This window comes from Prunus dulcis, chromosome 6, assembly GCF_902201215.1.
Source record: "Prunus dulcis chromosome 6, ALMONDv2, whole genome shotgun sequence".
NCBI lineage: Eukaryota > Viridiplantae > Streptophyta > Magnoliopsida > Rosales > Rosaceae > Prunus > Prunus dulcis.
The window spans coordinates 22,231,992-22,246,693 of record NC_047655.1 but is presented as its reverse complement, the minus strand read 5'-3'; the positions used below and the strand labels follow the sequence as shown (position 1 = coordinate 22,246,693).

Below are 14,702 nucleotides of genomic sequence, written 5' to 3'. Positions count from 1 at the left end.
AAACACCAGCCAAGCCCTTTCTCTCTCAGAACAGCAAGCATTTCAAAATCGTAAATGCAAAAATGAAATATTTTTGTAATTAATAAGAGTCCCCCACCACCAAAGCCCCACATTTTAATTACGGAGTCATATGCTTGTATCCTCATATCACTTTTAATGTCGGTCCTTTTGTTTTTTTGTTTTTTTGTTTTTTGTTTTTGTGCTACAGTCCTAATTCCTATTGTAAACTATATAGATATTAGATTGTGAATGATTGAGAAAGAAAGCTTTTAATAACATCAAAAAAATATTATTATGGCCTTAGTTAAGTCCGCTAAAGAGAATATACTCTTATTCTGCATTCGAGTTTGAATCCATCCACATAATTTAAATTGTATTAAAATAAATTATCGTTACATAAAAATACGAAGAAATGTGTTGAAAGAAAAAAAGGTGAATGATTATTTTTCTTGAAATGCCAAAAGCAACTCTATAAAAAATACCTCAGGTAGTAAACGTGCTGATGTTGTGCATTTAAATGTAATTCAGATTCGGATATAAAGTGAAGATTTAATATCATCATTAATATAAACGTAAACGTTTTAAAAATACCAAATAAAAAATTAATTAGCAGAAACTTTAATCATATTGAACCACCATCATATTCATATCAAACCAACATCTGAAACGGCTCCACCAGCTGGCGGGGCCGGCCGGTCGGTCGGTCTATCTCTATTACATCCCCTAATTAAAACTAAACCCATAATAAAACCAAAATTCCATAGCTACCTACTCGTAATTATATTTACTTCTCTTATAACCTTTGCCCCTTATTATTTACAATTTTTTTGTAATTCCGATTTTACCCCTCTATTTAACGTAAAACTTAATTTTTAATTTTATCTTCGTCTCGTCAGCCAACCACCGTTCGATCGGTTCAGCACTCTACATCACCGAACAACCATTTGGATTCTCGTCGCTGAACATTTGGGGAGCAGGGTAGTGTTCCGTCGGCACAGCGTAGCCATGGCTCGAAGAGCCTTGGCTAACATGCGCCTGGTGCGCTTGGGCCTCCATGACGAACTTGTTGTGGTTGTATACGTGTCCTTCGTCGTACCAATAGTAACTGGGAGGAGGGTAAGGGTACCCAGAATACTCCATCTTGTTCACTTCTACCTTGGGGGCTCCGCCGCCGGGTGCTGCGGCGACAAGTTCTTTCTTCTCGCCTCCACCGGCGGCAGCTTCTTTATCTTTCTTCTCACCGCCGCCGTCTTTCTCCTTCTTCTCACCTCCGGCTGCGGCGTCTTTTGGCTTGGCGGCGGCACCGTCATCTTTCTTGGGTGGGACCACTTCGACGGACCTCCTGAACTTCTCTCTGAGGTAGGGGACGAGTTCTTGAGCGTCCATGAAGCCCTTGACCGTTACAATGTCTTTGGGTGCGTCAAAACTCACCGTATTGACCCCTGCCAACAACAAAATGCGCTTCTTTAGATATTAAAATGACAAAATTACCACTTGGAAATACACATGTGACCTTAATTTTTACTGAGCGAATATATCCGTACGGCTTTATTTTTCTATTAATTTTGACTAACTTTGTCTTTTTATGCAATTGATTAAAATATTAATTAAGGTTTAAGAGCGTGGTGCCGGTGGGGTGCTTGCATCATCCTTGATTAATTAATTTAATCCAAATTATATATATATTATTAATAAAGTCTTGAGAAGTTTCGAGAATTGAGATCGCCTCTCACCTTTGAACTTGGAGATTTTACTCTTCATCTTCTGCATGCACCCCTCGCAATGCAATCTCATCTTCATGACCACAGTGCTCTGAAACCACCCAACAAAAGAAAAGAATTAGCAACGAAAATACAACCAAATTAAGCTCGAAATACAGATGTACAATCTGTGTATTATAATACGGGTGAGCCACGAGTTGATATATTCTGCTTTTAAATAAATATCAATAAATATTCGCTTATATTATAATACAAACAAATTTTACTAAACAAGTACCAATCAGCTAATATGCATCGCAAATTATACATGAGGGTGAGGTTTACCTCTTTGGGTGCCTCTTTGGGCTTTTTCTCTTCTGTCTTCTTCTCAGCCGGCTTTTTCTCTTCTGGCTTCTTCTCAGCCTTTTCCTCTGCAGCAGCTGGCTTTTTATCTCCACCGCCATCTTTTTTGGGCTGAGGAGAAATGAGATCTACCTTCTTCTTGATCTTCTGTTCCAGTTTCTCTCTCAGCCCGGCGGGGTCCACTTTCCCGGTCACAGTCACTTTGTTGGCTGCACACTCCGTCTTCACTTGTTCAACGCCTAATTTAATTCACAAAAAGATCGACCCAATTAGCCAACAATTAAAAGGAACCATGTTTTGTACGTTAAGATTGTTTTGGCCCAACTAATGAAGCTTAAACTACACGACGGAAAATGCATGAACTCAATTGAAGTCAAAATTCTAAACTGTTTGCTTGCTTCCGCACCCAAAAGCCCTAAATCTAATCCAAATTTAATAGATTAGTAGATATTAATGGTCAACACATAGACTTAGCTACCCCTTCCCAATTCCCATCCTATAATTTTGGACCCTTTTTTGGGTCCCCAAATTTCAACGGTAAAAATTTCTGAGCCGGACCATTGAATGCGGATTTGATTCCGGTGAACTTTGTAAAATCCAAAAAACAAAACCCAATTGAAAAAAGCGAAAATCGGAAAAACCCAGAAGCCCAGAATTCTCATGTGATTGAAATTTGATATGAAATTGGTGAAGCTGTACCTTGGAAATTCTTAACAGCTCGTTTGATTTTCTTGGCGCACCCCTCGCAATGCATGTCGGTCTTCAAAACGACGGTGAGCGAGCCGTCGTCCTTCGTGGCTCCGGCGTCGGCTGCGGCGGGCTTCTTCTCGCCCTCATTCTTTGCGCCTTCCTTTTTCTGCGACAACAAATAAACCGTCGTTAAAACAGAGAACTTGGCCGGAAATAATTTTTAGCAGCGAAGAAGAATGTACAAATTTTGGTTTTTACTCACCTCACCCATGGTGTTGGTGTTGGTATACAAGAAATGAATATGAAGAGCTTTTCTTTTTGGTTTCTTTTTTTTTTTGGGTTGGTAAATTGCTGAAATGAAGAATTAAGAATGAGGAGGTGAGGTGGGGAGATATATAGGGAGAGGTGGGTTTGTTGAAGCTGACGTGGAATTTCCAAAATTATTTATGGATGGTTATGTATGTATGGGTGATGATTTATGTTATGTATGTGTTGTGGTGGGTATACCGTATACCGTATACTTGTTTGGTTTCTCGTTTCTGCCGTTGGGTGTATTTAATTTGTTTTAATGGTAGGGGTGGGGGCATTGGGGGGTGTAGTCAGCACAGATGGGCTGTGGCACCACGGGCTTCGGAGATTGCCGCCGTGTTGGACTAATGGGGTCGGAAACGACGGCATCCGGACAAGACAGCTAATTGTGACTAGACCCTGACGTGTCTTAATCAACCTCCTTCCTATTTCTTGCTGAATTAATTAAATGAAAATATAAATATAGTGAAGAAGGGTGAATTAATAGTTTTTCTACCAGAAATATGGTGAATTGATAGTTTCATTATCCGTAAGGTTTCTAACTCAAATGAGTAAGAGTTTCACCCAATGTTTTATGTTCAAATTCCCTATCGTGTAATATTGTTTGTATATATTTTAAAAAAAATTTATAAAAATGTCACCTAAATTTCCACCTTAGTTTTAATTTATTATTTTAAATTTTTTTAAAGAGAAATGTCACATTAATTTTTCAAAATTCATGATTTATCATATGACTTTAACACCATTCATTTTGAAGAGTATTTTAGTCTTTTCATTTTTAAAGGTACTTAAAAAATGGAAAAATCATTATACAAAAATTGTATTTAAAAAAATCTCACATTCCCCCATCCTCTGTGTGCCACCGGCAGTTCCAACCAACCCTGCCCAAGTTGCCTCTTCCTCTATTCCCGCTTTCCTCTTTCCTTTCCTCCTTCTCTCTCTACTATGGAAGAACTATCCCCCACACACAAATACCCTCAGTCAGCCCACCCAAATAGAGAGAGAGGTTTTGGATGGGGGAGAAAGGGAGAGTGAGAGAGGTCTATTTTTTATATGTTTGTTTTCTTTGAAAATTGAAGATTAAAATACCCTTTAAAATGGATGAAAAATTGGACGCTGTAAAAATAAGATGACAAATCATGGATTTTTAAAAATTAAGGTGATATTTCTCTTAAATTTTTCTTTAAAGTGACAAATTGAAACTAAAGTATAAGTATTTGACATTTCTATAAAAATCCTTATATATATATATATATATATATATATAAAACCTCTACTAAACAATTTTGTATTCATAATGAGGGACAATATGATAAAAATCCTTTTTGGACAGTTGTTATTAAGATTCGTATTTCATTTTAAACGAGATTGGGAATTTGAACTTGTGTGAGAGCTAACTAAAACACTGTTCTGCCCAATTGATATAACTCAAATCTGCATTATAGGTTGGTTGTTGACATTGCCAATTACCCCAACTGTAGAGTAGTCTTTGCAAATACCAATTTGAGTGGTGTATGTTAGATAGAGCACCTCCTATTGGGTAGACACTTATTTGTTTATTTTAAAAATAAATACTACTACTAGTATAGGGAGTTTCAATCAGAAAAGGCTGCGTTGAATTATCATCGCTCCATTTTCAAGGCATGGACTTGCCCATGATGTGCAGGTCTCAGCATCCTCACGTTTTTTCTTATCTTCACTATATGGTCCTATTATTGAATTGGCTTCAAAATATTTTATGACGAATGTAATGTTGTCACGGGGGAAGGCTCACACACGCATACTATTTTCACAGTTGAAAGTTTAGGCAGATTTGACAACTCAATGGCCATTAGAATTCCATTTGAGTGGACCGTTACTGTACAGCTTTTGAATCTCATCACTTCTAACGAATAAAATCCAAACTAGGGTTGAAACTAATCTTTTTCAGCATCATATGCAATTATGCATGTATTGACCAAACCCTAATCGATCGATTGATGCTCCAATTGCGTATTAGGGTCGCATTTGGTTTCGGCTCCAACATCAACATCAAAACGGCAATGCCCCAATTATGTATATGGGTTTCTAAGTGCTAACCGAAACCCCACAAAAACAATACCCTTAAAAGCATAGTGACAAATTGGCAATGGGAGATGTGTTTGACTTTGTGTGGATGCCAACAAAGTTAGCTAAGCAATGATGTAACAAATTATAGGTTTCAAATTCGAAACATCCAAAAAGGGTAAAAAAAAATTGTTCAAATATCCTGGGGACATTTTGGAATGGAAACTTGATGAGGAAGGTTAGGCATTGTGAGTTGGGGAGATGTCGAAAGCAATGATGTTACAAATTTATGTGCTTCAAATTAAAGATATCCGAAAAGGTCATTAAAATTGTTCAAATATCTTTGATGGGGAAGGCAGGTTAGGCATTGTGAGCTGGGGAGACGTTAAAAGCTTTGGCTCTTGTGTATGTGTGTTTATCGTCTAGGGGTTTGAAGACGGTGGGAAATATGTTGGCATCTTCCGCTAGCTGTGAGGAAAAGCAATGGGGACACCAATACGTGCGCCAATACCAAAGAAAGCGAAGCCTCTTTGAGACATCAGACCTAATTGGAAATTTGGAATGATATAGAGAGGGAGACATCCTGACACAAAGAGCATGAAGAAACATGCACATAACGATAAAAATATTGTGTTGTACGCGGCAAGTAGTAGTAATCTTGTCTTAATCTTTCAGGATAGAATTATAAATTTCCACATGAAAGAACCGAAAAAAATACCTCAATTTATTGCTAGTGAACGTGAGTTTAGTGCTTAAATTCACAAGGTTTAATTTTAGTAAACTACACATGAAATAACACAAAAATATAAAACAGGATTTGTTCCTCTAATTGGGTCATGCTAATTTCCTTTTCAAAGAATTGAAGAAATGGTATTTTATTTGTAAGCATGGCGGCAGGACTCAGGAGGCAATTGTGATGAGTGCCATTATTCATGAGGAAACGTCAAAAATGAATTAAAATATTATCGACAAATGGGTCAGTGCATATGTATTCAGTTGGATAATTTTGGATGCACATGTGCGGTCCAGAAAACCGAAAAAAAAAAAACATAAAAAACAGATGCGTGATAAACATGAACTTTCGATTTTTATATACATCTGGGTAGGCTCAAAATAATAAGTAGAGATAAGTATTAATATAGTTCATGTTCATAAATTCTAAAAATATCCATCAGCAAAACTATTCAAAACCAGCAAAAGGAAACTTTAATAATTGTGTTTCTGTGGAAGATAGGAATATTTGTACTTGTTGTGGGCACTGCTAATCTCATCAGCCATGAAATATATTTGGTTAGAAATGGATGGTGTGTTGCTTCTTTTGAGTAAACTTGTATTGGTGATCACTTTCGCATCATATAGGATTAAAAGGATAACCCACCATTTGTCGGACAATCATGAAGGTTTTGACATGACTAATCTTGAAAAAGACGTTGATTCAATTTTATAAACCTTTTAAACTTTTCAAAGTGTTCATGATTTTCTAGCAATTATTTATGCTCAATTTATGAACATTGTCAAATGTTGTCAGGCGATAAATTTAAGATATACATTATATATACATTTGATTTAGGGCGAACATGTAAATTAAAGAGCGTTACTACCCTTACAAAAATTACATAATATTTTTCTTTTGTATTAAATTAAAAAATTTGCCAAGCCACCTTCTGTCAGAGAAGGCATGTGACCCTTCGCATAAGGTGGCTCTACAGGACCATGACGGAACGTGACTCGTTTGTCGCCTCTGGCTTCAAGTATCAAGAAAATTGCATATGTAGTTTTGGTAAGCGCAGTGATTACGGCCGGGTTTTCCTATTGGGCCAAAACACGGCCCATGGGTTCATACGTGATGCATTTATGGACTCACCACAAGAGGCCAACAAATAGTCTCAACCTTTCAACCTGTTTGGGCCTTCACTATTCAAATTGGGCCCCCGCCAAATCAGTACGTTGGTCTGAAAACTCCAATGTCGAGCTTCCTTCGCCTTTCAACTTCAGCCTCTACCTCTTCCTCTGCTTTCAGTAAAAATAAGCAAAAACCCCACTGTAACCGAAAAGACCATCGAGCCCGTGTTGGCATCACCATGCTCTCCTCCGCAGTCTCTTCTTCCCTCCTTATCTTACACAAGCCCTTCGCTCGCGTTATCAGATTCCCCATCCCCAAACTCCCTCTCTCTCCAAACCCTAGACCCCTCTCTTCTCTCTCACCCGTCGCTTCTGCTCTCACCCCCAATGCCGTCGGCGCCGGTGGTCGCGCCGGAGCTCTATCTCCGGCGCCGATCACCGAAGACCTCCAGAAGATCGACGTCAACCCTCCCAAGGGCACCAGGGACTTCCCGCCAGAAGATATGCGGCTCCGCAACTGGCTCTTCTGCCATTTCAGAGAGGTCTCGCGGTTGTTTGGCTTCGAAGAGGTCGACTTTCCAGTTCTCGAGTCGGAGGCTCTGTATATTAGAAAAGCAGGAGAGGAAATTCGAGACCAGGTTTTTATAGCTCTTCTTTTACTCGCATTGAGTCAATTGTAAATACGTACATGTACTTACATTGCAATGTGCTGTCTTGTGCAGCTATATTGCTTCGAAGACCGAGGTAATCGTCGAGTTGCATTGAGGCCTGAGCTCACTCCTTCTTTGGCAAGACTGGTGATACAGAAAGGGTACTGAAATTCTGATTCTGCTGAGCATTTTCATGTTCTTGTTGCTAATTAAAGACTTGGCTGTATAGTGTATATCTGTATGTTTACTCGTGATTTTTTTATATCCAGGTACAGATGCCAGAAATTTTGATTCCCGTGTTTTTTCCTGTCCAGAAAATCTCTATCCCTTCCATTGAAATGGTTTGCCGTGGGACAGTGTTGGCGGTATGAGAGGATGACGAGGGGGCGGCGTAGGGAGCATTACCAGTGGAATATGGACATTATTGGTGTACCTGAAGTTACGGTATAGAGCTGAAATTTTTGATAATCCATGCAATACTATATTTGATACTGAAATTTTTGGTACGGGAAAAGATAATCCATGCTAACTAGTATTGCATGCTTATATGATTCTGAATTTTTTTATTTATGATTTTGTCCAACACTCTTGCATTGATTGAAATCTCCATCTGTTCCACATGATGCATGGCACATTGTTGTATTTGATTGTATTATGTTATATGCAACCCTAACAAGCTTGGATTATTTTTTTTTATCTCTCCATGTTCTAGGCTGAAGCAGAACTTATTTCTTCAATTGTCACTTTCTTCAAGCGATTAGGAATTACCTCATCAGATGTTGGATTTAAGGTTTCAAGTCGAAAGGTGTGGATGGTTTTTCCTTGCATGGACTTAGACAATCAGATTCAAAGGTCTTCATAACATTTGTCTTTCTGATATTGTTCGTCTATCTGTGGGAGGTCTGTTTCCAAAGGCTTTGTATTGCCACATGCTTCTCACGTTGCTTTTCAAAATAGAAAATGAAAACAACTTATACATCCCATTTCATTTGAACAATATAATATTCTTGGCTATTATGATATACTCACAATAGTTGCCAGAAGCCACACAAAAAATAAAATAAAAAAAGCTTTGCCACTGTTTGTTTCATTAAAATGAGTTTTGAGGTTTTGTTTTTGTTTTGTTTTTTTGTTTTTTGTTGTTGCTGTAGTTTATGACTACTAGTCTACCTTGTTAATCTTTTAAGTTTTAAGAGACATTGATCCACACTCATCCTCACATTAGAACTTTTGTTTTATTAATGATTTTTGGAAACCAGGGCAGATGATTCTTCTACTTTTCTTACATTACAGGTTTTGCAAGAAGTATTGAGGCATTACTCCATACCCGAAGCTTTATTTGGCAAGGTTTGCATCATCATAGACAAGGTAAATTGTGCAAGGTTGCAAGTTTTGGATTGCATCTGAATCTGTTGTAGAAAAATCTGATGTGAATGCCATGATGACCAGTATTGTAGTTTGGTTTAATAATTTATTGTTGAAAAATAATTAGATTACAATCATGTTATTTAGTTTGTTAGATTCTTTTAAAGTAGAAATTCTTTCTGCAATTGATTCTAGGTTTCCCACGTGTAAACCTAACAAATCAGTTCATTGCTAGTAACTTTTTTTAGTAGGACATTTTTTATAGTTCATGTTGATTCGTTGAAGTTCTTTCGACATGCATTAGTTGTAGCAAGATATATTCCATGTCTTCTGTATGTGTGTGTCTGCATGCATCTGCTATGGTCATGGTCATTGAACTTTGTTTGCATTTTGGATTTAGAATCTAACCTTGCTCTTATGTGTCTGACAGCACAATGAATATTATATTTTCTCATTTCTTATACATAACCATATACGATAATGAGAATGTAGATTTTGTTTATAGGGTTCTAATCCATTTTCTGGGATTTAATTATGAACAGATAGAGAAGATTCCAGTGGATGATATAAAAAATGAGTTGAAATCTGCTGGTGTATCAGAAGAGGCTATTGAGCAGTTATTGCAAGTTCTTTCCATAAAATCTTTAACAAAGTTGGAAGGTTGGTCTTATTGATATTGATTCAGAAATTATTTAGATAATATATTTTTTGGCTATACAAGTTACATGAGCATGCATGAGTTAAAATGTGTCTTGATGCTAGATCTCTTGATGGTTGAGGAACATAATGTGAAGGGTGATAAGATAATGTGAGGTAATACGGATAGCTTGAACATGATAAAAGCTTAGCTAGGCTTTTGTATCTTAGCAAAAGGTGAAGGGTGATAAGATAATGTGAGTTAATACAGATAGCTTGAACATGGTAAAGGCTTAGCTAGGCCTTTGTATGTAGAAAAAGGTGGAGAAATACCAATAGGTGACAAAACAAGGAAAACTTAATTAAGGGGCTGCCTTAGCCTATGTAGGAATTGAAGAAGAGTGAAAAAATAAATAGACAATTATGTTGTGGAATGGTGATGTTGAGATCAAAAGTTGGTAGTTATTTGTAGAACCGAGAAACGTAAACTAAAGTTCAAACTTGAAAGTGGTAAGGTACAGTTAGAGGAGGTGGGTTCCAATTTTTAGTTTATATAAGTTGCGGTGACAAAAATAAATTAGTTTTCATATTTGTTTCAAAAATTTGTTGAGGAGGAAGGTGCTTTTGGTAATCGTTCGTTAATGCTGGTTTAAGGGTTCTCTTTATTGTGCAACCGAAAAAAAAATTATCTTTTTTTTTGCAGTGAGAGATGATGTAACTCTTAGTATGCATTCCATGTTTTTCTTATGTAGAGATACTTGGAGATGCTGGTGAAGCAGTTGCTGATCTGAAGCAGCTATTCTCTCTTGCTGAGAAATTTGGTTATTCTGAATGGATTCAGTTTGATGCTTCTATTGTTCGTGGCCTTGCCTACTATACTGGTATTGTCTTCGAGGTTAGATTTTCCATGCTGCTTTCCCCCCTATACTTTTTAATTGCAGATATCAGTCATACTAATAGAATCGAGTTAAAACATTTTTTTCCATTTTATTTAGTTGTTCTGTTGCTCTTGGGGACTGATGACTTTCCTGTATAGTCTGGTACATACCTTTATGAGTTTAAATAATGTCCTGGGGCTGGGGATCATATTTGTTACCACGCTTCTATTTCGGGCATCACTCTAGCCATGAGGATGTAATTTATAGATATTATCTTCCTGTAAGTCTATACAATTATAGATTTTGGAAGTACTGAGCTGAGGCATGGCCTGTGAGCAAAACGTTAGTAGCATTGTTATTAGATATTGCAGTAGAGTATTTTAGGTGTTCTGTAAGTTGGTTATGATGCTTTCATCCCTTATGCATGAAGCAACTGGCATGTGACATACCGTGTCATGTGAAAACTTGTGCCGCTAAAATTTCAGATGTAGAAAATGCTTTCAATTCTGCACTAATGTGCCTACTTGTAAGAACAAAGTTTGTGCTGTAGATAGAAAAAAAGGCAACAGCTTTTGGCTGTGCATGATTACTTAATCTGTTCATGAATATTAGATCTCCCTTGCGTGTAAAGAAAATTGCTGCTGGTTTCTTCACTGTTGAACACAGCCCCTGAATGATCAATTTTATTCTCAGGGTTTTGATAGAGGAGGAAAGTTGCGAGCCATTTGTGGTGGTGGGCGATATGACCGCTTGCTTTCTACTTTTGGTGGTGATGACATTCCTGCTTGTGGCTTTGGATTTGGTGATGCTGTCATAGTGGAAGTGAGTTTCAACTTATATATTTCCTATTCCTTTCTTTATGAAGCCACTTTCTATTACATTTAAGTTTTCTTGTTGAAGCACAATATGTGCTTATGGTTGGGATAAATACTCCTAGTACTTAAATATACTTCATTCTTGGCTCATAGAATTTTCGTTTGGTTTATCATTTATTTGACATTTTGGTTTTGGGGTTACAGTTGCTAAAGGAGAAGGGTCTTCTGCCAGAACTCAGCCTGCAAGTAGAAAACATTGTGTGTGCTCTAGATCCTGGACTTCAAGGAGCCGCTGCCACAGTTGCCACCATACTCAGGGGAAAAGGTCAAAGTGTTGATTTAGTCTTGGAGAACAAACCGCTCAAATGGTATTTGCCACCATCTTATTAGGAGCTTGCAAATTTCTATTTCAATCATTCTGTTCCTAATATGTTATATTTCCATGGGTTGAATTTGATCTATGTCAGGGTATTCAAGCGTGCAGCAAGAATAAATGCTAATAGGTTGATATTGGTGGGAGATTCAGAGTGGCAAAGGGGTATGGTGGGTGTGAAAATCCTTTCTTCCGGTGAACAACATGAGATCAAACTTGATGAACTAGAGTGATAAGAATTGATTATTTAGAGGTTGTACTCTATTTGTTTTAATTTTTATAGGTAGGTTCAGCTCATTATTGTCCCCAAGTTATGTGCTTACACAATTTTTTGGTCAAAATAGTAATGAAATTACTGATTTTTGTCTTATTGATCTCAGTAAAGCTTGTGCAACCATTTGTCTACTGTTCTATTTATTAATTTGCTTGTTCTGTAGCCTTTTCATGTTCATTTGAAACCATACTAAGATGTTATGAAAATTAGCCCAATCTTATGTGAAGTACAAACAAATGATGTTTCCAAAATAGCAAGTTGTAGATAGCTCAATACGGCATAACCATTCCTATTATCAGCTCCAATACATGGATCCTGTTTCAAGATGACCTTAGACAAGACTAATAGCGATAGTTAACCTTTTAGCAATGCTGTCCAAGATCTTACCTGACTTGTGTGCTGCTGATCGAAACCTTCTTTGATAGTTAATGAGAACATGTGATATTTTGACAACTGATATTGTGCTTGAACTATTTTGTAATGGACATGAAAGATAAATTTGTCTTGTTTGTACTTATGTAAGGTTTTCTTGGCCCCTTCATTTCCGGTAAATTTTTGGTTTGAGTGCTGTCCCTGGTTGAAAAGAGTGCATATTTGCTGCTTTTTGGTTTGCTACATTTTATTTTTCACCTAAAAGAAAATTTGGATAGTTAGCTATGTGAAAAATTAAGACGTGTTTCACCAATTCGAAACTGGTTTCTTTGATGCATTGACATTACTTTTTTGCATCATGGTATTTACAAGCTTCTCAGTCACAACACATCCATTGGCACGATTCGACTCTAGGAGTCACATGATTGCTACTTTGGTTTGATGGATGGACATGACATTCTTGAATACTACCCAGAATACAAGAAGATGAAGGGACCGCATCATACAAAGGGATTTTCTCTAAATTCAAATTTTAGAAAGACAAGAAAATGAAGAGAACTTTGTGTTTATGTGAAAGAATTTCTGCTATCTTGGAGTACAGATTGTGTTTAGAATGGCAGTGGTTGCTAGGATGCAAATGGAAATCGGCTTCGTGAGTTGCATTTCTGGAACTACAAACACTTGCTGGTATAACAATGTAGTAGAAGAAGAATGCGACCCCATGTGTCTTCCTCACGAAGAAGAAAGATGCAGATGACATGAAGTCTCTTACAGATTGACACTCTGCAGAATTGTGAAGGTACTATGTGATCTTTCCTTTAAGATAATCAGTTTCTAAATTCAGTCATTTTGTTTTAACTTGGACTGGTCTATATTTGCTCTTTAAGAGAAATTTGAAATTGCTCATTTCAGAGAGAATGATTTCTGTAGTCATTTTCCTAAAGAGATTTTCTGGGCCGCATGATCATCGGTATTGTTGATATCAATATGCTTTGAAGTACTTGGGAGTTCATTTTTGACCCAACAATAAAGGAAGAGGATGGTGTGGGAGGAATTGATACGTTAAAATTTAGAAAAGATGATTTCAGGCAGAAAAAATTAGGAGGTCAGACGATGTGCTTATTGCTAAGTTCCCCAGAGTTCGCCACAAAGACAAATTTCCAACTCTTTAGGCTATCCCTAAGTGCAAGTTCCATGTTCCATATCTTCCACTGTGATTTGGCCTTTCCATCCCCCAGCATCATTTATGGCTTGAATTCATCAAAAACCCACTGCCACTGTATAAAAGGTCAAGTCTAGAAATATTTGGTTTGAATCCTTACTGGTGTTCATTGTCATTAAGCCGCTGTAAGAAATTCGCATGGTGGAACATGGAATGATTTTGGTTTTATAATTGCATTTCTTGTTCAGTTATGAATGCTACTGCGGTGAGAAAACTCGTTTCTTTTTCTTTGTTTGCATCTTTACAATCTAGTAATACAAGTCTCCCAGTAAATGGTGCTATTGCCTATTTAACATTTGGGTTTTTGACTTTGAGGAAGTTGAAGAGGAAAAGTTGGTCACTGTTAAGACTTGAATTTGAAGTTACAGAGGTAGGTGAGGAAATTTGCAGAGTACCTTTTTCTCCCACTTTCAGTCTATTGCTGTTGACAATTAAAAAACAGCAATTTGTTGATGATGTGCATGCACTGAAAGTAGGTGCAGACATTAACTTGTAGCACATCTTCTGCCTTGTTGGTTTCCTGAAGAATGATGATTCATTATTGAAAGTTGTCAATGACACATCAAAATTGTCAAGGATGGTCAGTTGCATTGGGAAAATATCATGATTCTCAAGTTGTTTTTTTATTCCTTGTGAAATGGTTCAAGGTTGCTGCATTCTTTTAACCCTATATGAGATGGTTCTTTTGGGTCCATGATTCAAATCTAATACAATACTTGAGGGAGTGAGCTACAGCTTAGATGTCACTTTTAAAGGGAGGATCTACTTAGTATTCTTTTGTGATGCTAGGCTTGGTGCTGCGCTAAACTGGATATTTTGTCAACTTGAGAGTTGATTTTTTTATCCTCTTGACTCAGTTTTGCATTTAGCCAAGCTGCCAACATGACTCACCATCGTCATCCATAACTTGAGAGCATATTTTTTACTCCCTGGTGGCCCTTCCTCCTCCATCATCACCATAAGTCACATCTAGCCGCTTTCGGTTGCCTTTTGTGCCTTATGTTTTGTTCTGGTCTCTCTTTATTTTTGGGTAATTGTAGTGTCTCAATCCAGGGCAGAGTTAGCAATCAACCAACGGACGTGAGTGAGTGTGACCACATGTCTTCGTTGGCTTGGCCACCGGTGTTTCAACCAAACAATAATTTATGACTTTTGCAATGCAATTTC

At 37.4% G+C, this 14,702-nt stretch overlaps 2 protein-coding genes across 3 annotated transcripts; one reads left to right on the top strand and one right to left on the bottom strand.

The window, feature by feature from the left end:
- Positions 1 to 588: 588 nt before the first annotated feature.
- Positions 589 to 3,147, bottom strand: LOC117631675 (heavy metal-associated isoprenylated plant protein 6-like). Its single transcript, XM_034364952.1, has 5 exons — positions 3,016 to 3,147; positions 2,763 to 2,919; positions 2,046 to 2,302; positions 1,734 to 1,812; positions 589 to 1,442 (listed from the first exon to the last, which is right to left on the bottom strand). The coding sequence occupies exons 1-5, from the start codon at positions 3,022 to 3,024 to the stop codon at positions 925 to 927; spliced, it is 1,020 nt and encodes a 339-aa protein (XP_034220843.1). The 5' UTR covers positions 3,025 to 3,147; the 3' UTR covers positions 589 to 924.
- A 3,965-nt stretch (positions 3,148 to 7,112) lies between these two features.
- On the top strand, positions 7,113 to 13,726 carry LOC117632017 (histidine--tRNA ligase, chloroplastic/mitochondrial). 2 transcript variants are annotated; one of them, XR_004586416.1, is made up of 11 exons: positions 7,113 to 7,588; positions 7,673 to 7,761; positions 7,915 to 8,044; positions 8,313 to 8,405; positions 8,894 to 8,968; positions 9,508 to 9,625; positions 10,354 to 10,496; positions 11,173 to 11,301; positions 11,499 to 11,662; positions 11,762 to 13,112; positions 13,226 to 13,726. XR_004586416.1 is itself a non-coding variant. In XM_034365381.1 (10 exons), exons 1-10 carry the CDS (start codon positions 7,190 to 7,192, stop codon positions 11,898 to 11,900), a joined length of 1,479 nt encoding a protein of 492 aa, XP_034221272.1. In that variant the 5' UTR covers positions 7,113 to 7,189; the 3' UTR covers positions 11,901 to 13,706. The 2 variants fall into 2 exon arrangements, 1 of the variants encoding a protein (XP_034221272.1); XM_034365381.1 differs by having other exon boundaries at positions 11,762 to 13,706.
- The last annotated feature ends 976 nt before the right edge of the window (positions 13,727 to 14,702 follow it).